The sequence below is a fragment of the Podarcis cretensis genome (genome assembly GCF_951804945.1).
Source record: "Podarcis cretensis genome assembly, chromosome: 13".
In the NCBI taxonomy this organism is placed as follows: Eukaryota; Metazoa; Chordata; class Lepidosauria; order Squamata; family Lacertidae; genus Podarcis; species Podarcis cretensis.
In genome coordinates, this window is record NC_137182.1 from 51,412,706 (window position 1) to 51,439,155 (window position 26,450).

General features: G+C 45.0%; 2 protein-coding genes across 10 annotated transcripts in view; both read right to left on the reverse strand.

Annotated features, from left to right (window-relative positions):
- Positions 1-420: 420 nt before the first annotated feature.
- On the reverse strand, positions 421-8,248 carry CIDEB (cell death inducing DFFA like effector b). The gene is made up of 5 exons (XM_079952176.1): positions 8,064-8,248; positions 3,478-3,622; positions 3,130-3,279; positions 2,043-2,233; positions 421-704 (listed from the first exon to the last, which is right to left on the reverse strand). The coding sequence occupies exons 1-5, from the start codon at positions 8,102-8,104 to the stop codon at positions 569-571; spliced, it is 663 nt and encodes a 220-aa protein (XP_079808302.1). The 5' UTR covers positions 8,105-8,248; the 3' UTR covers positions 421-568.
- Positions 8,249-9,152: 904 nt separating this feature from the next.
- LOC307202117 (Fc receptor-like protein 5) overlaps positions 9,153-26,450 on the reverse strand; it is a 109,318-nt gene continuing 92,020 nt past the window's right edge. For 3 of the 9 annotated variants that reach the window (XM_079951785.1, XM_079951786.1, XM_079951784.1), the window contains exons 3-14: positions 25,952-26,260; positions 24,693-24,995; positions 23,317-23,613; positions 21,681-21,977; positions 19,868-20,164; positions 19,213-19,524; positions 18,423-18,524; positions 16,741-16,762; positions 15,442-15,486; positions 12,282-12,310; positions 11,055-11,212; positions 9,153-9,986 (exon numbers count right to left, since the gene is read on the reverse strand). In XM_079951785.1, coding sequence (XP_079807911.1) covers positions 9,858-9,986; positions 11,055-11,212; positions 12,282-12,310; positions 15,442-15,486; positions 16,741-16,762; positions 18,423-18,524; positions 19,213-19,524; positions 19,868-20,164; positions 21,681-21,977; positions 23,317-23,613; positions 24,693-24,995; positions 25,952-26,260 — 2,300 coding nt within the window. In that variant the 3' untranslated portion in view covers positions 9,153-9,857. Of the gene's footprint in view, positions 9,987-11,054; positions 11,213-12,281; positions 12,311-15,020; positions 15,235-15,441; positions 15,487-16,740; positions 16,763-18,422; positions 18,525-19,212; positions 19,525-19,867; positions 20,165-21,680; positions 21,978-23,316; positions 23,614-24,692; positions 24,996-25,951; positions 26,261-26,450 lie in introns of those variants that run through there. The other 6 variants (XM_079951783.1, XM_079951779.1, XM_079951780.1 and 3 more) reach the window with 5 other exon arrangements.

A 26,450-nucleotide genomic window follows, 5' to 3' on the forward strand; every position in this document is an offset into this window, starting at 1 on the left:
CATTTCAGGTTACAGACTCCACTAAACCAGAAATAGTACCTCAGGTTAAGAACTTTGCTTCAGGATGAGAACAGAAATCTTGCTCCAGCAGCGCGGCAGCAGCAGGAAGCCCCATTAGCTAAAGCGGTGCTTCAGGTTAAGTACAGTTTCAGGTTAAGAACGGACCTCCAGAACGAATTAAGTACTTAACCCGAGGTACCACTGTACTGTTATTTATTTTATAGTATAGTACATAGATTTTTGCTTTCATTTTATGTATCAGAGGTCTCGTTAGATAGTAAAATTCACATTAAATTGCTGTTTTAGGGGTTGTTTTTAAAAGTCTGGAATGGATGAATCCGTTTTGCATTACTTTCTATGGGAAAAGCGTGCCTTGGTTTTGGAATGCGCTTTGGTTTTGGAATGGACTTCCGGAACGGATTAAGTTTGAGAACCAAGGTACCACTATACCCTTTTTAATCAACATCCCCAACCAAAACAGAGATCTGGGATTTCTTTGGAGCTGAAAGAGCAGGTGCCGGGAAGGAATCTTGTCTCAGGAGAGGGAGGAAGAGGAGGGTGGCAGCTTTCAGCGTTCGTAGCTCACGCGGGCATGCGAGTGCCAGTTCTCGCCTCCATCCAGGATCCGGCGGATGTAGTGGGATGCCCCAAGAAGAATGTGCCCGATGCCATGCATGATGGTGGATGCCACACGCAAAATCTCCCTTGGGAGGAAAGGAAAGGGGAACAAATTATATTAGTCCTGGGTTGTTGTTTTGCATTATTATAATTAATTAAATTTGTATGCCGCCCTTCATCCGTTGATCTCAGAGCGGCTCAGAAGACAAAATTAATTTTAATTTTATTATTTTATCTATGGAATTCGCCATATTTTTCGCTCCATAAGATGCACTTTTTTCCTCCTCTAAGGGGAAATGTCTGTGCGTCTTACGGAGCGAATGTGTGGTCGATCGCTGGCTCTCTTTTCAGCGCCTTGCCCAGGCCTCCATTGCTGAATGTTCTGCAGACGGAGGCTGTTTGTTTCCCCAGCGACATGTGACTGGCTGAATAGATTAGCTGTCTGGAAACTGTAGAAATGGCTGCCTTTTTCCCCCTGAAGAAGCTGCAGAACTATAAGTTGAACCCCATAAAAACAGGATTTTTTCCCTTTGCAAAGTAAGCTCAACAACTTTGAGCTAATCCTCAAAAAAAGGGGGCTTTTCCCCTTTGCAAAAGAAGCTGCACAACTGTGAGCTAATCCCCTCCCAAAAATGGAGGCAGTGAGAGATTTTACTTTCTTGGGCTCCATGATCACTGCAGATGGTGACAGCCACTAAATTAAAAGACGCCTGCTTCTTGCGAGAAAAGCAATGACAAACCTAGACAACACCTTAAAAAAGCAGAGACATCACCTTGCGGACAAAGGTCCGTATAGTTAAAGCCATGGTTTTCCCAGTAGTGATGTATGGAAGTGAGAGCTGGACCATAAAGAAGGCTGATTGATGCTTTTGAATTCTGGTGGTGGAGGAGACTCTTGAGAGTCCCATGGACTGCAAGAAGATCAAACCTCTCCATTCTGAAGGAAATCAGCCCTGAGTGCTCACTGGAAGGACAGATCCTGAAGCTGAGGCTCCAAGACTTTGGCCACCTCATGAGAAGAGAAGACTCCCTGGAAAAGACCCTGATGTTGGGAAAGATGGAGGGCACAAGGAGAAGGGGACGACAGAGGACGAGATGGTGGGACAGTGTTCTCAAAGCTACAAACATGAGACTGACCAAACTGCGGGAGGCAGTGGAAGACAGGAGGGCCTGGCGTGCTCTGGTCCAGGGGGTCACGAAGAGACGGACACGACTAAATGACTAATGTTTCCTCCTGCTCTGGTGGGTAAGACCTGAATCCATGGTTTCAAGCTTACAAGGAAGGAGATTCTGACTCAACATCAGGAAGAACTTTCTGACAATGGAGGTGAGGTGGTGGCCTCTCCTTCCTCAGAGGGTTTTAAGCAGAGATTGGATGGCCGTCTGTCAGGGGAGATGTGGGGGAAGCTGGTTCCCAGACCCACCTTAGCACCTTCTTGGGCCCCAGACACTTGAAGTCGCAGCTCATGGAGTAGAGTCCGTAGAAAGTGGCCGAGATGTTCAGGCTGCCAAAGAGGTCGCGGGGGTTGAGCTTGTAGACGTCAAAGGTGATGCGGGCAATGTCACGGCTGTTCCTCGGTTTCTCCCCGCTGAGTGCATAGGACCGGCTGCTGCCCTGTATGACACAGATAGAATCATAGAATTGTTTTGGACTCGCAGCTGTCCATGGAGGCGCAGGTCAATTCTGTGTCCAGGGCAGCTGTCTACCAGCTCCATCTGGTACACAGGCTGAGAGAGTCTCGCCAGAGTGGCGCATGCTCTGGTTATCTCCCGCTTGGACTACTGCCATGCGCTCTACGTGGGGCTACCTTTGAAGGTGACCCAGAAACTGCAACTAATCCAGAATGCGGCAGCTAGACTGGTGACTGGGAGTGGCTGCCGAGACCATATTACAGCAGTCCTGAAAGACCTACATTGGCTCCCAGTATGTTTCCGAGCACAATTCAAAGTGTTGGTGCTGACCTTGAAAGCCCTAAACGGCCCTGTATACCTGAAGGAGCATCTCCACCTCCATCGTTCTGCCCGGACACTGAGGTCCAGCTCTGAGGGCCTTCTGGCGGTTCCCTCCCTGTGAGAAGCGAGGTTGCAGGGAACCAGGCAGAGGGCCTTCTCAGTGGCGCCCGCCCTGTGGAACGCCCTCCCATCAGATGTCAAGAAAATAAACAGCTACCTGACTTTTAGAAGACATCTGAAGGCAGTCCTGTTTAGGGAAGTTTTTAATGTTTGATGTTTCATCATGCTTTTAATATTCTGTTGGGAGCCGCCCAGAGTGGCTGGGGAACCTCAGCCAGATGGGAGGGGAATGAATGAATGAATGAATAAAATTATTATTAAGAGTCAAAGTGGCTTAAGGATTGCTCTCCTGTACTCTTTCAGACATGCAGTACTTACCTATATGCATTTATCTTGTGCACTTAGGAACATTCATTTTATTTATGAAGCCTTAGAATTCTTATGGAAAGGAAGCCTGTAATTTTCCGCTGGCCTTCCATTCAACACCCTTTTGCTTACCCTGGCGTGGCTCCATTTCTGCCCTTTCTCCAGCGCCATCAAGGCCGTGTTATCGTCTAGGACATCAAAGAATTCCTCTGTTTCCACAACGGTGCCATCTTCTTCCAGCACCAAGGAAACGATGCTGGAGATCAGCAGGGTCTCCCTTGCCTGGCGAAACAAGAAAACACACAAGCGGAGACTTTCATGTCAAGCAAAGCACGGCCACTGCTTCCATTTCGCAGATGATAAAAGGGAGGGTGAAAAGGAGTAGCTTTACCCAAGGGCTTGCCAGCCAAGTGTGGACTGGCAGTGCCTTGGCGTCAGAAGTGGCGGCTGGAAAATTGGTGGGAGGGAAGGGGTGCTCACCTTGATCAACAGCTCCTGCAAGCTCCCTGCAGTCAGACCTTTGCGGACGTTGCGCTTGTGGTCACAGACCCGGAATGGCCTCTGGGTTGGGGGACTCGGAGCCCAGACACGCCGGGTGAGTTCTGAGCTCGCACTCGACACTGACCTGAGAGAAAGAGAGAGAGAGAGGTTGCTCAGAAGATCCCAACCTGGCTGCCATAGCGTGCCTCTGAGCATGTGCAAAGTGTCCTGGAGGAAGGTCAACACCCTAACAGAGAAACTGAACTTTTGGTAATGATCTGGGTTCGTCCAGGTGCCCTTTCGGTTGTGATAATTTGCACTCATGATGTTATCAGGACGGTTATACACGACCCAATGCTGTTTCTGCCTGCAAATGCTGTTTCTGCCTGTTTTCTTACTTTTTTTGGTGTGTGTACAGTGGTACCTCACGTTACAAACACCTTGGGTTACAAACACTTTGGATTACAGACTCTGTTAACCCGGAAGTAGTACTTCGGGTTAAGAACTTTGCTTCAGGATGAGAACAGAAATCATGCGTCGGCGGCACAGTGGCAGTGGTAGGCCCCATTAGCTAAAGTGGTACCTCAGGTTAAGGACAGTTTCAGGTTAATAACGGACCTCCAGAACAAATTAAGTACTTAAGCCGAGGTACCACTGTATAATTTTTATTAAATTTTCTGTTTTACAATTTAGAATATTCATTTAAACAACATTAAAATGTCAATGACTTCCCTTCTTCTCCTTCCATGGTCTATTTTACATATCATAAATCCCTGCATATTTTACATAAACGAAACCATTCAGTAATCCATTATTACATCCATCAAAACTTGTTTACACTGTTGAATTTATCTTAATGCTGCCAGCTTTTTCAAGTGTGCACAATTCCCCCCTATATATCAATAAGCATTTTCCAGTCTTCTTTAAATGTATGTTCTTCTTGTCCTCTTATTCTACAGGGTGAGTCCTTTAAAAGAGGCACCGTGGATACAGAGTACACATGTTCCACGGGGCCTCTTTTAAAAGACTCACCCTATATATATTAGGTCCTCAAGCTGCGTATATACCATCAGTTGAAGTTGCCATTCTTCTTTGGTTGGGACCTCGCTCGTTTTCCATTTTGGGGCTAACAAAACACAGGCTGCACTAGTGGCATACATAGATAACCTTTTTGGACACCTGGGAATTTCCATCTGAATTATCCCCAACAAAAAGGACTCTGTTTTTTTTTTGGGGGGGGGAGGACTCTGCCTGCTTTCTTTCTTTCTTTTTTTTTTTTAAAGGATTTTTATTAATTTCCAATTTTTTAACAGAAACAAAAAACAACAAAAAGAACAAACAAACAGACAAACAAAAAACTCATATTTTCATAACCTTATTTTCATAACCCTCTTTTCCCGGACTTCCCCATACCTTTCCCTTTTTGCATCCTTAGTTTAGTACCATTATTCAGCAACCTATCTTGCCCAATTAAATATAAATTTGTCCTCTTTCTCTATTCCACCCTTAATTTTAAACCCAGTTATCGCTGCAATTCTACGTCTTCTTTTCCCTCAGCATTTTAACACTCCTCAGTTTTATAATAATTCTTAAGATACATCTTAAATTTCTTCCAATCTTCTTCCACAGTCTCTTTCTCTTGGTCGCGGATTCTGCCGGTCATTTCTGCCAGTCCCATAAAGTCGATCACTTTCGCCTGCCATTCCTCCAGCGTGGGTAGCTCTTGTGTCTTCCAATACTTTGCTAGAAGGATCCTTGCTGCCGTAGTAGCGTACAAAAAGAAATTCTTATCCTTCTTCGGCACCAACTGGCCGACCATACCCAAGAGAAATGCCTCTGGTTTCTTGTTAAAGGTGCACTTAAGCACTTTCTTAATTTCATTATAAATCATTTCCCAGAAGGCCTTAATCTTTGGGCAGGTCCACCAGAGGTGGAAAAAGGTACCCTCAGTCTCTTTACATTTCCAGCATTTATTATTGGGCAAATGATAAATCTTCGCAAGCTTGACTGGGGTCATGTACCACCTATAAATCATTTTCATAATGTTTTCTCGTAAGGCATTGCATGCCGTAAATTTAATACCTGTGGTCCATAACTGCTCCCAGTCAGCAAACATAATGTCATGACCTATGTCCTGTGCCCATTTAACCATAGCAGACTTCACTGTCTCATCTATTGTATTCCACTTCAACAGCAAGTTGTACATTCTTGATATCTGCCTGCTTTCTTTCTAACTGGTTGCATGCCCTGTAACTTTCTTCTGAAATCTGGTCTATGATTCCGTGAAATAATACTTTTAAAGTGGAATGATCCAAGAGAGAGGCATTGCTTATGCACTATGATTTCATCAATGACACTGGTCTGGAGGGCCTTCTGTGTATCCTGCCTCTATCTACTGCATTGAAACTCTTTAATCCATAGGGTTATAGAACTGTAGAATTGTAAATTTGGAAGGGACCCTGAGAATCATTTTGCAGGAATATGCAGCTGCCCCATACAGAGGGATCAAATCTATAACCTTGGCATTATCAGCGCCACACTCTAATCAGCTGAGCTATCGAGCTGTTATTGGCCCCTTAACGCAGCTTGCAACCAGAGTACACGAAAAGACGCAATTTATTAGGTCTACGTCTCTTCTGGTCCCTGGAATTTTGATGCCAAAGTCCAAATTCCAAGAGGAGGAAGAGGCGAAGGAGGTGCTAGCGGATTTGGGCTCGGACGCCAGCCCACCGGACAGCTAGCTCTTCAAGTAAAGCAAAACCCCTTATTTCTTGGGCGGAACGTCAGATAAAAGACAGGTGAATTCAATCAGGAAATTTTGCTCATTCGTGTTCTGTGGACAACGCCGTTGTTTGCTTGGGTTTAATGGGAGACCTGCAGCAAAATGTTGCAGCGTGGAGTGGTCTTATTCATTTCCTCCCTCTCTCTCCCTCACCTCTAATTTTCTGCTCCTCCCAGTCAGGGTTTGGGGGCCACTGAGCCTGCTTAGTCCTCAGTGACCTGCATTTTTCATAAAATTGTAGAGTTGGAAGCGAGTCCAAGAGTCATTTAGTTCAACCCCCTGCGACGGACTGTCGTCATCTTAGGTCCCCGCTAAGCCACCGAGCCTCTTGGGCTTGCTGATCATAAGGATGGCAGTTCGAATCCCCGCAACGGGGTGAGCTCCCATTGCTCTGTCCCAACTCCTGCCAACCTAGCAGTTCAAAAGCATACCAGCGCAAGTAGATAAATAGGGACCACTGTGGTGGGAAAATAAATTGCGTTTTCATGCGCTCTGGTTTCTGCCATGGTGTCCCGTTGCGCCGGAAGCCATTTAGTCCTGCTGGTCACATGACCCGGAAAGCTGTATGTGGACAAACGCCGGCTCCCTCGGCCTGAAAGCGAAATGAGCGGCGCAACCCCATAGTCAAATTTGACTGGACTTAACCATCCAGGGGTCCTTTACCTGTACCGTAGGTCCCTCCTAAGATGTTTTGTACTCGTACAAAGCTTGGGGTTCCCCCAAGCATTCCAATCTCCCCCCACATGTTTCCCATTGGCTCCATATTGGCTATATCTGCTCTCACCAGCTGAGTTTGCTGTTAGAAGGCGAAAGATCCTTCAGACCTCAGCAGACGGGTTTGGCTAAAAGATTGTAAGGAAGCGGGGAAAGGGTGGTAGGAAGTACTGCATGCCCAAGGTATAAACTCAGAAGCCTCCATCCAGGCTCCCCCCCCCCCCCCATGCATCCTTTCCAAGTGTCGCTATTTTCTAGGGACAATCTCGGATTTACAGAAGCCGCCCCGGTTTTTTATTTGATCCCGGAATGCCCTGCTTTTTCTTAGGACGTCCCTATTTTCATGGGAGAAATGCTGGAGGGTCTGGAGTTATGTGACCCCCAAGCCAAGAAGATAAGCAACTATACAGTGGTGCCTCGCAAGACGAAAAGAATCCGTTCCGCAAGTCTCTCCGTCTTGTGGTTTTTTCGTCTTGCGAAGCAACCCTATTAGTGGCTTAGCGGATTAGCGCTATTAGTGGCTTAGCGGCTATTAGCGGCTTAGCGGCTTAGCGGCTATTAGCGGCTTAGAAAAAGGGGGGGAAAGCGAAAAAAAAGCGCAAGACTCGCAAGACGTTTTCGTCTTGCGAAGCAAGCCCATAGGGAAATTCGTCTTGCGAAGTGCCTTGAAAAACGGAAAACCCTTTCGTCTAGCGGGTTTTTTGTCTTGCGAGGCATTCGTCTTGCGGGGCACCACTGTACAACCTTTAGAAGACATCTGAAGGCAGCCCCGTATGAGGAAGGCTTTTAAAAAAAAAATGTTTAATGGTTTATTATGTTTTTATATATGTTGGAAACTGCCCAGAGTGGCTGGGGCAACCCAGTCAGATGGGTGGGGTATAAATAATACAATTATTATTATTATTATTATTGAATTGGACAACGGTATGCCAATGGCCTTTAACGGTTAAGAGTGCTGGACTCTCAGACTAACCTATCTCACAGGGTCATTTTCGTGGGGATTAAGTGAGGAGGGAGGGAACCATGTACACCCCCCCCCTTGAGCTCCTTGGAGAAGGAAGGTGGGATAGATAAATAAATCAGTACTCACTTTAACAATGTCGATGGCACCAGGGCATTTATATACTCCATTTTGTCCAAGGAGGGTGTTGTGTTGATCTGTAGGGAATAGAGGCCCTCTTGCCAGTAGCTCAGCTGCGAAGGGGGAATCTGGGTTGTTTTTGTCTGCCTGGACTCTGGACCATGTAGCTCATGTGCTCTGAGTTGTCAGCCGGCGAGAGCAAACTCCAAAGTGAGCAATTGGAGGCACAGGCAGGGAGCGCCAGTGAATAACTTCAAGGGTTGTCGCAGGTGAACTGTGGGGCTCGTAGCTGATTTGATTTCGCCAAGGGGCAGCTGGAGGGCTGAAGAAGCTCACAGAATGCCTTTTGTTTTATTGACGACGGTGTTCATTAATTCACAAGCTGGCTTTTCTGTGGAAAAAAGATTGCCCAAATAGGTACAGTCGTACCTTGGATCTCAAACACCTTGGTTCCTGAACAAATCAGCTTCCCGAACAATCGAAACCTGGAAGTGAGTGTTCCGGTTTTCGAACGATTTTCAGAAGCTGAACGTCCAGCGGGCTTCCTCAGCTTCCAATTGGCCGTAGGAGCTTCTTGCAGCCAATCGGAAGCCGCGCTTTGGTTTCCGAATGTTTTGGAAGTCGAACGGACTTCCCGAATGGATTCTGTTCGACTTTCAAGGTACGACTGTATTGGGAGGGGTAGGGGTGGGGGGAAGAAAGCTGACAACACATTTTAAGCATCACACTGACATGAGAAATGATGACAGGAGAAGGGTCAGTTTTTATATATCCCATTCCTTCCGTATGTGCAGATTTAATTATTGCAGCAGGGATGTGGGACTCCCAGATTCTTTCAAAAGTAGAACATGTAAGAAAAACAGTTCGCTTATTTTAGTTTTATGGGCTTATGTGTCATAGACTACCTACAGAGCATATGGAAGGCATAAATACCAGCACACTGTCGGACTAGATACCCAAGTCCTGACAATGTTTCTCGTTCCCTAATCTGATCCCATCTGGACCCATAATCCAAGGCATTTTGGTTTTGAGGCAGAATAATTAAAAGGGAGCACCGTCCACCATGCAAGCCCCACAGACATGAACAGGTGCTAGTAATAATAATATAATAATACATTTATTATTTATACCCCACCCATCTGGCTGGGTTGCCACAGCCACTCTGGGCAGCTTCCAACACACACAAAAATAATAATAAAACATCAAAAAATTAATAGTAACAATCAGATCCTATATAAAAAGCCACAATAGCTTTAAAATAAACAATTTATATCAAATAAAGCAATACTCAACAATCTATTAGGATCCAATATTAAACAGTAAAATTAAACATCAGCAAATAATAATCTAGCAGTTCACACTTATCATTTAGAATAAGGAATTACGAATCTATAATCAATAAAATAACAGCAGATCACAATGCACAAATACCACAAAACGTACAAAATCATGTAAAAGGGTCAAGCTGAGCAACAAGGACACACAACTTATAAAATTATTTTTAAAAACGAACGGAAGTCAGAGTCCTTTGCCTGTAAGATGGGGATTCTCCTCACTGAGGTCCAGTAACTTGAGACAGCAACCCAGGTGGAATTTCCTTCACCTGGTTGAACTGTGTGTGTCCCACACCCACTCATTTCAATGGAGCAGAAAAACATCCGTGGGCTGGGCTGCAAGGCTCCCCATTCATTTCAGTGGAGCTTGTGAAAGAGGCTTTTCGTCAGCGGATCAGGCCTTTGTGGTTCACACGTTCACTGGGGAACTCTCCTGTCCTTTTGGGCTCCTAAAAATGACCGCCTTGTTTCATTTCACAGTGAGGGTTTGGGTTTTCAGAATCTGGGATGTGACTGGCTCCTCCGAGGGTCTGTTGTTTTCTTCCAGGAAGAATGTGGAGCAGGGGAAGCTGAGAAGCGAGTACGTTGCATCTATTTCCTGGAAATAAACAACAACAACAACAACAATAGTAAACAGCCCATCTGACCGGGTTGCGCCAGCCACTCTGGAAATGGAAGGAAAGAGCTATAAGGGAGAAGGATGAAAAGCCCATGCAGACAGAGTGTGCATAGTGGATTTGAACTTCTTGGATCATTCTTTGTCTAGCTGTTTCCCTGTGACCTTACCACCTTGGGTCACCCTGCTGGGAGTATGACATTCCCGACGGCTTCGCTCACAAGGGTCGTAGGAACGTGCAAGCCCACTCACCATGACAAGGGGATGATCCAGCGAGTGAGTGTTGAAGCAATGATTCTTCAACATCAACTTCGCTGGACTGGTCATGTTGTGCGGGTGCCTGATTATCGTCTTCCAAAGCGACTGCACTATTCCAAACTTAAAAATGGAAAGCATAATGCTGGTGGTCAACAGAAGAGGTTTAAAGATTGTCAACAAAAGAGGTTTAAAGATTGTCTCAAGGCAAATCTTAAAAAATGTAGTATAAACATCGACAATTGGGAAACACTGGCTGCGAGCGCTCCAGTTGGACAACAGCCTTTACCAAAGATGTCATGGACTTTGAAGACACTCGAACTCAAGACGCAAGGGAGAAACGCGCTAAGAGGAAGGCACGTTTGGCAAATCCACACGGTAATCAACTCCCACCCAGGAACCTATGTCCCCACTGTGGAATGACGTGTGGGTCCAGAATTGGCCTCCATAGTCACTTATAGACTCATTGTTAAAACCGTGTTTATGGAAGACAATCTTACTCAGCTACGAGTGATCACCAGAGAAGAAGTGTGTTAAGTTGTGGGTTGACATAGCAGACAACACAGCGATTTCTCCAAAGCAGCTCTTCATTTTGTAAGCTGGAATAGAACTGACTGCAAACAGCTCAGCCGGCCTGCTTTTATAGGCAGCCGGCTGTCAACATTGTAGCAACAACAACCCAGGGTTTCCCGCCTAAAATAACTGACGTTGACCTGAGTGAAAACTATCTACAGTATCCCCCTGCTGGCCCAGGGTGACAACTTCAGTACATAACAAAGTGGATTTGAAACTTACGGGGAATTCAAAATTGGCTCCAGAATCGGTGTCTTCATCTGCCTTCTTCTTTTCTAATGGATGCCTGGCTTTTGGCATGGGGCTTTTGGTTTTTGGCAGGATCCCCCAGTCTTCGTTTGCTGGCTGCATCCAGCCAGGCATGTTCCTTTCTTCGAGATCTAAGCATTAAAACCAACGTGGTTAACACCTACATCCTCCCATCTATAACCCAACGCAACTTCCTTTTACCTGCAAGTCCTTGGTTGGCCTGTAGGCAGAGCTCCTTTTCGCAAAGTGAAGGTGATTTTTTGGAGCAGTTTTTTGCTTCACCCACGCTTTCGAGGCACGTGTCCAAGTGCTTCCCCCTCTTTTTCTGCTCCTGTCCCAGGGAAAACCCTCTCTTCCGCTCTAAATCAGAGCAAACGTCAATCCAGAGAAAACCTGAATTGCTGTTTGCGCCAATTAAGCACTAAAGAGCAGTTTTCCCTGGTGGCGGTGGGGAGCAGCAGGGCAATAGAAGGTGTGGATAAGCTCTCCTTAGCAGTAAACAACGGATTTTCCTCATTTTAAAAAATAAATGTTATTAAGGTTTATGGAGGAAAATAAAAAACTTAATATCTTTTCCCTTTTTTAAACCAAATCAAAACTTTTATCTAGATACAGTGGTACCTCGGGTTACATACGCTTCAGGTTACAGACTCCGCTAACCCAGAAATAGTGCTTTAGGTTAAGAACTTTGCTTCAGGATGAGAACAGAAATCGTGCTCCGGTGGCGCGGTGGCAGCGGAAGCCCCCATTAGCTAAAGTGGTGCTTCAGGTTAAGAACAGTTTCAAGTTAAGAACAGACCTCCAGAACGAATTACGTTCTGAACTCGAGGTACCACTTTACAATGAAAACACAGAAAAGCGGGGGGAGGGGAAGAAATAGATAGAGAAAGAAAAAGAAAGAAATAACAAAAAGAATTATTAAGAAGTCCCAGATGCTGCAACTGTTCCTCATTGGGGAGTTGCAATTCACCTGGTGCAACCTGGGCCACAGGTATAGTGGCAAGCTGCCACTTTTTCCTTCAATAGCTGCACGACAGGCAGAAATTCAACAGGTGTGTTTCCTCCCAACATGGAAGAGTTGCGGGAAATGCTTCACCGCTTTAATGTCTGCCTGCCACATGGCAGGGGACCTGTCAGAAAAAAAGCATTGATTCTTCTCTGGAACCCTAATAAGGATGGAAAGTTTAATGCTTTACTTACTTGTAGAGACTCCAGCGGGGTCTTTGCATCTGCAAGACAGAACAAAGGTTTTAGCAGGGGGTAGAAGCTGCAGGAAATCCAAAAGAGGTGGGAGCTATTGGGACCGCCAACTTTAAAAACTGGCCCTGCTCCTCTGAGCAGGAGGAGGTTAGACAAACTGAAGGACATTGTCCTCTTTCTATGCTTTTCCTGATGGAAACATGCAGGTGGGGACAGATATACCCCTGATTTAAGTCATTCACATACTGTCTTCTGTTGTATATTATTTACTATAAAGCCTGATGACTAAACTCTTTAGTGACGAAATGTCGGATTACTGGAATGACGTCTGAGCACTGAATCACTTGTGGTATATCACAAGTGGACTCTTGATTACTGCGTTTGCAAAAGTTCAAGATAAAATCTACTGTGGGAAGAAAAGAAATGAGCACTGAACCACTGATATATTGCAAGTGAACTCCTTATTTACAGTGTTTGCTGTTGTTTAAGATAACACCTATTTGGGAAAGAAACTACTTTTTGCCATTTTTAGGGACGTTTATTGTTCGTTTACAGACAGTTGGCTTTTCGGTTTCAGGAGCGGCCCGGCATGCAAAGTTTAGCAGGGGGAACTTTGTCCTGGGTTACCCCACTGTGGAGGTATGTTATGGGAAAACCTGCTTAATTTCTCTACGCTGCACAGCTGCTCAAAGCACGGGAGCTGCGCTAGTGCAAAAGTGGCAACCTATTTGTTGTGGGATGTACCGTATTTTTCGCTCTATAAGATGCACCAGACCATAAGACGCACCTAGTTTTTGGAGGAGGGAAACAAGAAAAAAAATATTCTGAATCTCAGAAGCCAGAACAACAAGAGGGATCGCTGCGCAGCGAAAGCAGCGAACCCTCTTGCTGTTCTGGCTTCTGGCATAGCTGCACAGCCTGCATTCGCTCCATAAAACGCACACACATTTCCCCTTACTTTTTAGGAGGGAAAAAGTGAGTCTTATAGAGCAAAAAACACTGTAATCCATTGGGGCAGTCAAGTATAACATTCCTTGTTTTCCTAGAGTGGACAGACAGGAGGATGTTACTCCAGCCAGGAAGACTTCCTGTCACACCTGGTCTGGAGCATCCTCCCTCTGCCAGGTAGATGGGCGTGGCCCTGGGAGACCCTGTAAAAGGGCCAGACACGCAGCCATCTTCCTCTTTTGATGCCATTTTTTCTCTTGGACTGCACTGCTGGCTCTCTGCCACACCGTATCTGTAACTGCAAGCTAAAGCCTGCCTTTAGGGATCATACTATGAACTGAATGTGAGTCAACTTTTCATTACTTATAAGAAAGAGTCTTGTGTCGTCATTCTTTTAGGAAGGAATCAAAGCGGTCTTACCTGGAACATACTCCAATCTGGGCATGCCAGATTGGATTGCTTAACCAAAGAGATTCAAACGAGAACAGTGTGGAATGAAAAGGGGGCCTCCGAGGGGGGCTGTGCCGAAAACAATTGACGAATGACAACAGGAAGAATAAAATTTCTCTTGCATGTTAACATACATATGGATTTGTTAAATACGAGTGAAAGTTTCATGCCAGTGACTGAGATAAAATAACAGATTAAGATCGGAATTATGATATTGGGAACGAACAAGAGAGGGGGGAAAGCGGAAACAAGAAATAAAAATTTTCTCCTGACCAGCCAGAACGTGGGAAGTCTCTCTAAATTATTTAATTCGGAATGTATAATTGACTTTATTATTTGTATTATGATGTGGCAAGATTTGATACGTTATTAATTGGAATGTTATTAATGAAAAAATAAAAATTATTTTTTTAAAAAAAGAGAGATTCAAACAAATCTGCAACTAGCTTCTTGCTGTGTAAAAGGGGAATGAGCTCTGCTATATATATATATATATATATATATATATATATATATGACTCACTAGCATGAGTTAGGAGTTAGGAAGGATAATATTTAATCAGTAGATCCTCTCTGACTCCCCACAACATTCCCACATTTGTAACAAGAACAAAGGAATTTGCTGGATTGAGCCAAAGACTCATCCTGTCTGGCATCCTGTTTTCACAGTGGCCAACAGCCATGCTCTCCCCACTGCTTCTGACACAGCCGTTGCGTCTGAAGCCATTGGTAGCATGTTCCCCATAATTTTTTTCTGAACATCTTTCAAAGCCTTCTGTGCTGGTATCTTGTGGCAACAAGTTTGTTTATATAGCTATGTGGGTCGGAATGAAGCACATTTAGGAGAACATGCCTGTACAGTGGTACCTCGGGTTACAGACGCTTCAGGTTACATACACTTCAGGTTACAGACTCCGCTAACCCAGAAATATTACCTCGGGTTAAGAACTTTGCTTCAGGATGAGAACAGAAATTGTGCGGCAGCAGCAGGAGGCCCCATTAGCTAAAGTGGTGCTTCAGGTTAAGAACAGTTTCAGGTTAAGTACGGACCTCCGGAACGAATTAAGTACTTAACCCGAGGTACCACTGTATCTCTTTTAAGCAGAGGTCTACTATTACATTTTGAAGTCCATCACGACATCTGCCACAACTGCACCCACAGAGGAGTCTAGAAATGTTGGCAACTTTCTTACCCCATTAGTGTATGTGTGTGTGTGTGTCTCTCTGTCGCATACAGAGCAACAACACACAGATTTTTAAAAGGATTACTATATAATTCTGTGTGTAGTTTTAGCTTATAAAACAGACTGAGCTGAAATGCAGCCTTTGAATTAAAACTACCTTGCAAAGAAGTGTTACTATATTCAAACTCCTGGCTTTGAACGACAAACACCGTCAAAGAAAAGGAAAGAAACATCCTATTTAATCAAATATTCTGGCGTTCCAGCAAATGATTTAATTGTTCCTGCTGGGGGGGGGGGGAGGCTTGAAACTGTGCCCTCCCTCCACTGATGTTGAGCTTTGCTGAATGTTTTGGGATTAGAGATACGAAGGCCTGGAAAAAGCAAAACAAATAACACCCCCCCCTCTCTATTTGTTTCCCAAACATTAAAATCCAAAAAACAAACATGGGAAAAAGCTGGGTGTCCCTGCAATTTTTCCAGTCCCCCCACCAGGTCTACCCAAGTCTAGTTGAGATTTTGGTCTCCCCCCTGCAAGATAAGAGAGGCACGCTAGAGGGGAACGCTCTGCTCCTTCCTACCGTCTTTTCAGCGACTGCCGAATGTTCAGTGTTTGCCAGTAGCTGCTGGAAAGGAATGGGGAGAGGAACTAAACACACAAAAAGCAGCTGAAAATGAAGAGGATGTTGGGGGCAGGCAGGACTAATATGGTAATATACTGTCTTATCTCAAAGCTAATCCATTTGGGGACAGACCATGGCTTAGTGACAGAGCACGTGCCTTGCACAGCAAAGGTCCCAGGTTCTAGTCCCGGCATCTCCAGGTGAAAAGATCCAGGACACAGGACTGGAGAAGAGAGAAAGGCCCCTGAGAGCCTGCTGTCAGTCAAAACAGGTAACGGTAGAACAGGTGGCTTTCTTTATCTTTACTGGGAATTTGCTTGGAATTTGAACACGTGAAGCTTGATAAGCAATAAGAATTTCTGCCCTGCTAAAAGCCCACCAGGAAAGAAAAGCATCAGCTCTGGTGGGGTGGCCAGGTGAAACACTGGACAAGGCTTCCGTAGTTGCGGAGAAGAGGGCAGACTAAAGGAATGGCTTCTCTACTTAGCAATCGACTGACTTGCGGGTCTCGCAGTCACAGGATGTGGGGCTGCTGCTTATACTAAGTCACAGGGGAGGTGAATCAGCGGCTGTTAAGGATCCTGGCAGCGAAATGGTAACCTCCAAGGTCAGAGGCAGTATGGATAGCTCAGTTGGCTAGAGCGTGGTGCTGATGATGCCAAGGTTGCAGGTTTGATCCCCGTATGGGGCAGCTGCATATTCCTGCATTGCAGGGGGTTGTACTACATCAGGCACCCCCAAACTCGGCCCTCCAGATGTTTTGGGACTGCAGTTCCTTCCATCCCTGACCACTGGTCCTGTTAGCTAGGGATGATGGGAGCTGTAGTCCCAAACACCTGGAGGGCCGAGTTTGGGGACGCCTGAACTAGATGACCCTCAGGGTCCCTTCCAACTCTAGAATTCTATGATTCTATCTCTGAAAACCAGGGGAGCAGGAATTAGGAATGGCCTTCCGGTGGGCTTCCCAGAGGCATCTGGCTGGCTATAGTTGGAAAATGGAGGCTGGGCCAAATGAATCCCATTTGCCTTGTGCCAAAGAGCTCTTTTTATCTTCTTGCAAAGAGGTGGCCTTTTTTTGGCAGCCACACCCTTGCAGCCTCTTGTCACTCCTGACTGCATGTCCCTGCTATTGTTTTTAAACACACAGCAGCCCCGACTCCTCCGATGACGGGGGGGCCACACAAACCGCAACGTCATGTCCAACAGCTTGGAGGAAGCTGCTTCTGACAGCTGCCCCAAGTTTTCGTACTCACTCACCTTGCTGTGATCGCTCTCTTATCTGAGAAAAGAAAAAGAAAGTTTGTGAATGTGTGTGACTCTTAAGCGAAGAAGGAGACACAAAGACAGGGCACCAGGGGTTCCCACATTTAGAGCCCGTGAGGCGCAATATCCTCTAGAATGCCGCACTTTACATTGCTTGGCTGGGGAACAGTGCTGCAACACTCAGAGAAGTGGGTGAAATTTCAAGGATGACTGTCGTTTAGGGTCTGATGGCCAAGAGGCCACCATTTCAAATCTTGCCTGGAAACAATCTGAGAGTCTGCAAAGGTCTTACAAAGGCTGACAGGATGTGCTCTTTATAAGTTGCTGTCTTTTGAAACCACAGAAGGTTTGAATAGTCTTCAATGGCAGCCCCATGGAGAGGGCCTTGTGAAGAATTTCAGATCTCTGTCCTGGACAAATAGATGGGGCTGCTCCCTTTTATAACTCTGTTTCTGTGCTTCTAACTGCAACCTGACACACAGAAATGGAACAGGCGAGGTTTCTTCTCATAAAAAATACTGATGGAAATAGCTTCTCCTGCAAATGCAGGTTTTGGTGTGTCTGGCTGTTGTTGAAGAGATGAGGACAAACATGAAGAAGGCAGAAGCAAAGAACAAATAGGAGAAGCTCTAACAGGAATTAAAATAACTTGGTTTAACTGTATACAACTGGAGCAACGGACAAAGAAGTGGTTAAGGGAAAACAAGAACTGCAAAGAATATACCGTACAACATTTGAAAAAAAAAATTATAAAATGGGGAGATAGAGGAAACCAGTGAAATTAAAAAAAATATTAGTAGAAAAGGAGGCACAAGAAATTAAAAGAGGTGTGGGAAAAAGAGACAACAGGGCAGATAAACAGTCAAAGCTGGGGGGAAATATGGGAGAAACATTGAAAATGTTGTCTATAAGAATAAAAGAAAATTATTATGAATAAGTTTGGAGATGGTATTTAACACCAGTCAGATTAAATCAAATAAACAAGGAATATCCGGCTCTATGTTGGAGGGGATGCCAGGAAACCGGGAATTGTGTTCACATGTGGTGGGGGTGTAAATACGTACAATTTTTCTGGCAAAGCACGTTTAAGGAGATAACAAATCACTGGGTTAAAGCTGATCGAAAATCCAGAGGTAGCATTATTATCAATTTACGATGGGGTGGAAGGTTTGAAGTCTAGGAAGAACTTGCTCACAAATTTATTGACAGCTGCATGAATTATTATAGCTAGGAAGTGGAAGGTGCAAGCAGGATATAAAATGGAAGAATGGTATAAAGAGGTGTGGGCTATAGCTATTAATGATAAATTAACATGTGCTATTAAGGTAAGACAGGGAATATGAGGGAGAAATGATTTTGAGGAGATATGGAAGGTGTTTGCAGAATTTGTACTGTTAAAACGGAAATGGGTCAAACTACCACAAGAGGCGTTGGAATTTTGGCAGGTTGGATAGTTGCAATGGAATTACCTCGGTGGTGGGGTACACATTTTCATTCTTATTTATTTATGATTATTACTTTGTCAAAATAAAAAAATGAAGAAGGCATGCTGTGCATAAGCAGTTAGTGATAATTCTGGCTGTGACAATTCCACCAGGTATTATTTCCACCCAAATTTGCATTTTTCCTGCGATGTCCATCTCCCCAGGCTCAGCTTCCCCTGCCTTGCCAAATACCTTTGTGCTTCCTCCTATAAATGCAAACAACAAACACCAGGAGCAGGAGACACCCACAGGTGCCACATCCAATGGCCAGTGGGAGAAGAAAAGGATATGAACCTGCAAGAGAATTGCAGTTGATCAGAACGGGGTTATTGGTCAGAGAACTAGTCAATAGTTACAAAACAAAGACTTGGCTAGTATCTATGAACTTTGCTGCTCCACATATTCCGCTTTTTTGCCATTCTAACTTCCACCCTTCCTCTTCCCTCCCTGATCTCTGAAGGTCCATTGATTGTCCCTTTCTAAATATTATTCTTTCCAACCATCCATATTCTGTAGTTATAGGCCGCCTTTCAGGTCGGCCCTCTCAAACGGAAGCATGGCAACATCATAAAATTCCTATTTTACCATCTAAAACATAGACACGCATGATAAAATAACAGTACAATACCATCAGATAAAAAACAATACCACAAGACAAAAATAATAACTGTACAAAAGCAAACAAATCAGGCAGCAGTAGCACTGTTTCCATTTATTTTCGTAGGGTCAAAATAATATTCCGCACTGAGCTGAATCAGGTGGGTTATTTACAGTGCAAACCTTATTTATTTATTTATTTGGACATTTTGCTCCCTTCTAGTGCAACTGCAGCACTCGGGGTGGCTTATAACCTATAAAATCACAATTTTATACAAATATAAAACAATGAAAGAGGAAGGAAGGAAGGAAGGAAGGAAGGAAGGAAGGAAGGAAGGAAGGAAGTCCCTTTCTTAAAAGTAACAGCCTCATGAGAGGGGCGTACCTTTTAATGAATCATCCTTCTTTTGGTCTGTGGTTGATTTGGGATCACAGCAGGTGGATGATTTCCTGCTCTCCTGAGCATTGGTGCTGCTGGTTGAGGTGCTATAATGCAGACTCAACTGCGAAGAGCTGGACCAGGAGGTGCTTGATGCAAGGAGCTTGGTGCGTGTTGAGAGTGTTCTGGCGACGTAGTGAGAAGAGCTGGTTGATGAAGTTGCCAGTGTTGACTTTCTAGGTGGCCTGGTTGTGGCACCAAAACTCAGAACAGCCTGGTCAGGGGTGGAAAAGGTAGGCATTGTGGAAAGTGGTTCATCTGCAGAGAGAATCAAAGAGAATCCCAAGGTCAGAAGGGATCCCCATGTGACGACATCCCTTGTATGCTCCTCGGGGCAGGCACCCTGCCTTTGTTTCTCGATGTCGTTCTGGAAGGGGCAATGTGTTTCAAAGGCAGACTAGAAACAAGCAAGCTGATAAATAATAGAAGAAAAGGGGAGTTTGGAAGGACTATGAAATTACGGGTGATCTTCAAATTCTGTACATATTCTACTAACAAAATTATTCTCCCTATTCCTCGCCTGCCCAACCTCCCCCAAACTCAGTCCACCTTCCCATTTCCCCCTCCAGGAGACCCATATTGCAAAGAAAGGCCTCCTCACCCAATACCAAAATCCTGATGGAGTTGCTCTCTCTGGATGGGAACTCTCGCCCTGATACCACAATGTGGTACATGCAGGAGTAATCGCCACCATCTTGAGGAAGAAGCAGTTGTATGTGTGTGAAGGTCTTCAGAGAGGAGGGGACATTGATGAGTTGCAGTTGCCTCTTGTCCTTGAAAAACTGGATCTTTGATACATCACGGCTTTCATAAGCTGAACATCTGAGTTTTATGGACTCCTCTCTTCTGTAGCTATCCTTTTCTGGCGAAACAGTTAAGACTGGGGGACGAGGGTGTTCTGAGAAGGGAGTAGAAGGAGCACAGAGAAAGGAAGAACAATCTTTGTTTGTTAAACATCTCTGTTTCAGGAATTTGGAGCATAACCATCCTACAGTTTAATTATTTTAACAAAACAGAGGTACCTCTGGTTAAGAACTTAATTTGTTCTGGAGGTCCATTCTTAACCTGAAACTGTTCTTAACCTGAGGTACCACTTTAGCTAATGGGGCCTCCTGCTGCCATGCCGCAGCCGCGCGATTTGTGTTCCCATCTTGAGGTAAAATTCTTAACCCAATGTTCTACTTCTGGCTTAGGGGAGTCTGTAACCTGAAGTGTCTGTAACCCGAGATACCACTGTAGCCCCTCAAGTAAACCTTGGGATCTGTAGCTCTGGGTGGGGTCTTGGAATCTCTAACAGAGAATTCCTGTCAAGCTTCAGAGAATCAGCTTCCTCCCCCCCGTGGCAGAAGATAAGCAGGACAAAGGAAAAGGAGTCTTCTTACCAGTTATAAATTTTAATGATCACAGAGAGAGAACAAACAACACATCTCTCCTGGAAATTGCGGTGCCCCCAAATAAGGATCACACCCCCTTCTGTCACTCCTATTTCTTGTAATCTGAGCTTGTACCCTCTGTGCTTTCTGTTCTGACACTTTCTGAGCTCATCTTGACCTTGGGCTGAGCAGAGGAATGCTGTCCAGAAACTTTGAATCTGTTAATCCTCTCTCTCCCAGTGTTTCTTCTCCTAGCTGTTCCCCATCCAGTATTTCCCAGCTCCTGCCTTCTGAACTATGTCCCTCTGCAAACCATGGTTCCACATTTATGTCTTCTGAGCTCAGTTTGCACGTCAGGATGTGCAGAGGAAAAACCTCTTCCTTGTCTGAGTAACTACAGCTGCCCATCCCCCACTAATGAGATGAGAGCGTCCAAGATCAATACAGTTTGAGACTTTAAGGCACTTCTTCTAATACAGTGGTACCTTGGTTCTTGAACTTAATCCGTTCCGGAAGTCCATTCGATTCCCGAAATCATTCGAAAAGCAAGACGTGGCTTCCAATTGGCTGCAGGAGCTTCCTGCACTCAAGTGGAAACCACATCAGATGTTTGGCTTCCGGAAAACGTTCAGAAACTGTTGCAGATAGGTAGCCGTGTTGGTCTGCCATAGTCAAAACAAAATAAAAAAATTCCTTCCAGTAGCACCTTAAAGACCAACTAAGTTAGTTCTTGGTATGAGCTTTCGTGTGCATGCACACTTCTTCAGATACACTGAAACAGAAGTCACCAGACCCTTCTATATAGTGAGAAGGTGGGGAGGGGTATTACTCAGAAGGGTGGCCACCCGGGTTTTCGGCATTCAGAAGCCAATTTGTTTGGGAGCCATGCCGTTCAACAACCAGGGTACCACTGTAAATCACAAACACTTGATTGTCACCTTGTAAAATAACCAGGCGGACATTTCCCATGTTCCCCATTCCCTGCCAGACACTGAGACCTTTTGGATCTCCTCCATCAACATGCAGAAGAAACTGTCTCACCTGTCATGACTACAGAGACGGGAGAGCTCATTGGGGACTGGATCACCTGTCTTGAATTCTGCACCCAGTATAGGCATCTGTATACTCCAGCAGTATTTTTATTCACAGGGAATGCTGCATAGGGGCCGCTTCCTTGATTTGGCAACTCTTTGTAGATCAGATCATGTTGTTCCTTGTAGAAGTTGAATCCTGCCACGTCCATTTCCTCAGGAGCTGAACAGGTCAAGGTAACCCGTTCTCCTGGACTGTAAACAGGTTCCCGTGGTTGCTGAAAAAGATCAGCAGGTGGGAAGGACGCTGGGTTCCACAGGAAGCAGAGGGAGAGAAGCAGCCAAAGATTTAGGGAACAACGTAAAAGGGAAAGGTTTTCTGTTTTCTCACAATTTCCTTTCTAAGACTGACACATACTGTATATTTCCTTCCATTTCATTAAAGGATTTCTACCCCGCTTTTCATTTGCAGAAAGTAGTCTACATAATAACAAATAATTGGCGAGAACAAAACTGTGAAAAATAATCATCAATAAAATAATCACAACGGCTAGTATAATATTAAGGTCAGCGAAGGCTGAAGGGGTAGGTATTCAATTCACCCCAGGGTTTCTGCCCGCCTGATCTCAGCAGGGAGAGCGTTCGGTAGGTAGGAATGGAAAAGGATCTCTGCAGCCCCCAACCAGATGGAGCTTTGCAGGCGATATGGTTAAGAGGAGAATCACATCCTCAGAATGGAGAGATTTGGATGGTCTATAAATGGGAGAAGGCAGGCAGTATGTCAGATCACCTGCTCCCGAGCTGCTGAGAGCTTTATAGGCCACAATTTTTCCAGGTGTCAGGTACCATCCTGAGCATCCTTGTCGCTGCATTCTTCACTAGCTGCCGCTTCTGAACCAATGCCGAGGGCAGAACATTAGAGCAATCCACTTTTTAGGTTACCTGTGCATGGATCACAGTGAATAGGCTGTGAAAGAGCAGGTGGACCTGGTGATGTTATTACCCTTGCCACTCAGATGACTGAGCCTCCAAAACCAGGCTTGAACCCAGACTGGAAATAGTATCTTCCAATCTTCCATAATTAAACACCTTTAATAGACATGAATTCTTTTAGGACTCTCATTAATGGAGTGGAACAGCTGGTCAAGTTCAGCAAAAACATTTACTTTTGAAATCCTTCCCAGAGGTCTAGACATCCTAATGATATCACACAACCTTCAGGGGATTAAATTAAAAAAACAACACCCAGTTTAAATAGCATAGATTCTCCCTGAAGAACGCGGGGAATTGAAGTTTTGCGAGAATGCAGAGAAACATCTTTAGCAATCTCTATAACCTCCATAAAATCAATATTGCCAAGATTTCTTGTGAGAAAACAGTGGCAGCCAACTGGCTTAAGTTTAGAAACAGACAGAAACCCTTTCTCCTCATTAAGATAAAAAACAATTTTATCTGTGTTTTATTGTTAACTTTACTATCTACATTGCTGAGAATTTCTTTGGAATAAGTGGTATATGCTTTCTTTCCACAAGTACAAAGAAAAAGTAGCAACCCACGTAAATATGCCAGAATTTCTGGATTGCCTTTAGGAAGATGGAGAGAACTTTTTGAGTCTTCAGTTAATGAGCTAGCCAAACTTTACTCACCAGGGATGGAAACCTCAATGCGGTTACTCTGTTCAGACAGTTGTCCTGCACTGCTTTCTTCCAAGTAGGCACAGACAAATGTTTTCTTTCTTTCCTGAAATCCTGCAGTGATTTCCAGGGTATTATTGAACTGTTCTTGGGGTCTAGTGTAATTACTATCTGCTTTCAATTCATAAAAGAAGAACTTGGCTGTCGGCTGCCCTTCCGGAGGGGAGCATTTCAACTTGATCCGTTGTCCCTGGAGAAAGGTCTGTCTTGGAGGGATAATGGACAGCTCTGGAGCTGGTGGAGGCAGAACTGCATTGGGGAAAGGGAAGAAGTGCAAGGGGAAAATGCCATTCAGCCCCTTCCTTGAACTATTCTCCTGTAGTCCCTCATACATGAATTCTTTAAATGAGCTGTTGGTTCAAGGTATGCTTGCTTAGTGCCAAGAATGTTTTGGTCCTTCTCAGTCCTGCATTAAACAAATGCTACACACTTATTTCCACAATCTATTTACTTGGGGTCACTATCAGAATCACCTGAACAGCATTCTAATAATTCCATGCCATTAAGTGGTGGAACTTTTCAACAAAACCTTTCGATTATTGACAAACATAATTTCTCGAGAAAAGCTCACATAAACAAGCATGTTTGAACCATGGTGTCAGGGAACTGCCATCAGAGCCAGAGGCAGAGGCAAGGCTCCAAAGCGATGCAGGAGAAGGGCCCAGCAGGGAGAGGGGCAGCTCATCGGCTGGGGAAGGAAATCAGTGTAACACCAGGGATAAAGGGGGACAGATGGGGGAATCGGCGAGCGGGCTCCAGGACTCCTCGCCGGAGACGAGCGGGGAGAGCACGGGTCCTCCGCTGCCCACACCCACCCTGCGCAGAAGACTTCCGCGCAGGGAGAGTAGGCGGAGACTAGGCGTCAAAGAGCTTCTATGCTGGAAGAGGTTCAAAAAACGCCCACTGACGGATTCTGCTAGCGACTGAACAGCCACGGGGTGAAGGGCTGTCCAGACAGGAAAGGTTTAACCAGGCAACCTAGCCAGGAGTGGCGGCAACTTACGCACGAGCAACCCCTATAACCATTACACATGGGTTGCCAGATGTTGTTGAATTGCAACATCCATCAAGCTGCTTGGTGGATGACTGATAGGAGTTATAGACCAATAATCTCTCTCCCCCTCAATAAGCAAGCAGATAAATGAGAAAAGGAAATAGGACTTTGGGAGGATTACAGAATTTCTGATGATGTTTGAATTTTGTACATATTCAAACTCTATTAATAAAATTCCCCTCCTGTTCCTTTGACCAGCCAAACTGCTCGGTTTCAATCCAGCTTCCCACTTCAACTTCCAAGAGATCTGTATTGCAAAGAAAGGCCTCCTCACCCGATAGCGAAATCCTGATCGAGTTGCTCTCTCTGGATGCGATCTCTCGCCCGGATTCTATACTGTGGTACCTGCAGGAGTAATCTCCACCATCTTGAATAACCAGGCGCAGGGTGTGTGTGATGTTGCTCAGAGAGGAGGAGGAGGAGGGCTTGACTGGATGCAGATCCTGTTGGTCCTTGAAAAACTGGGTCCTTGATACATGACGGGTTTCGGAAGATGAGCACTTGAGTTCCACAGATTCCCCACTTGTATAGACATCCTTCTTTGGAGAAACAGAGAAAACTGGAGCATGAGGAACCTCTGAAAGGGAAGTTGAAGGAGCAGAGAGAAAGGAAGAGAAGTTTTTGTGGCTAGCTTCTTAAGCACTTCTGTCTCCCAGGAATTCAGAACATAGCAATGATACAGACTCAAATGGAAGTAACACTAGTCGCTATGCTCAGGTAACGGTTGGCATTTGTGTTCTGGATGGGGTCTAGGAATTTTTGATAGAGAATTCACCATATATAAGATTAGGGCTACAATATGAGTCTGTGCGACTTCCAGACCAATCCCTTAAGCACCTCTCCTTAATATACAGCTATATTAGAAACATAAACCAATATTATAACACCTGTGCTCTCTTGCCTCCCCCAAGGAACCAGGAGGATGTGGACTTTGTGACTATATTCAGGGACCTTGCTTTGTTTTCCTTGGACCTGGCAAATTAAAAACAACAGAATGGCTCGGGCAGAATCACCCTGATGGTTTAGACTTTGCGTGTATCATTCATTCACAAAGAGAATGTTCTTCACCAGCGATCGACAGCACCACCTCGGTGAAGACCAGAATATTCCTCAAGCGCTGTTTCCCTCCACGTAAGCAAAGGCTTTCACAATTCTTCAACCCTGGGTCACCAGATGTTGTTGAACTACAGCTTCCATCAAGCAGGCAGGGGAAGATGGGAGTTGTAGAGCAACAACAATATCTGTGCCCCCAAGACTGAAGAATTGCTTAAAATAAACCTGCCCCTTTGCTACATCACATTAAAGCTCATCTTCACGACAGACTTGAATCTTCAGTATTGTACTCTGTTGGCTTCCCCTAGGAACTATGATGGTGGCAGTTTTGTGACTACGCTGAGAGATCTTGGCCAGAGCTCCTTTGATCTCTCTCACAGTTACAACTACCAAAATGGCTTGGGCAGAGTAGGAGTCATGATCCCCAAGATGGCTTAGCTTTCGTGCATGCAATTCTGTCACAAAGAGTACGTTTCTCACCAGTGATGGACAGCACAACCTCGTTACTCAGTGAAGACGGGAAACGTTCTCCTGCACTCTTTCCCCCCAGGTAAGCACAGAGAAATGTTTTGTTTGTTTCCAGGTATTCTGTGGAAACCTCCAAGATATTTTCCGCCTGTTGTCCATACATGACTGGTACACCTCCTCTCTTTTCATAGAAATAGAACCCCGTTGCCCTCTGTCCTTCTGGCAGGGAGCATATCAATGAAGCCAGTTCTCCTCGGACAAAAGTGTTGTGTGGAGGTGAAAGAGACAGCCAAAAGCCTGATGGATGTGCAGTCACAGTATCTGAGAAACAGAGGGAGATACAATAAAAATACAGTTTGGCCAGTCCCTTAGGATTTCCTCATTGCATTAGATGATTCATGAATCCCTATAACCTTCCACAATACTTCAATTGCTGCTTCGGATTGACAGTCCCAACCCATCCCATTCCACCCTTTATTCTAATGCCTCTTAAACTCAAAATCAGATTTTG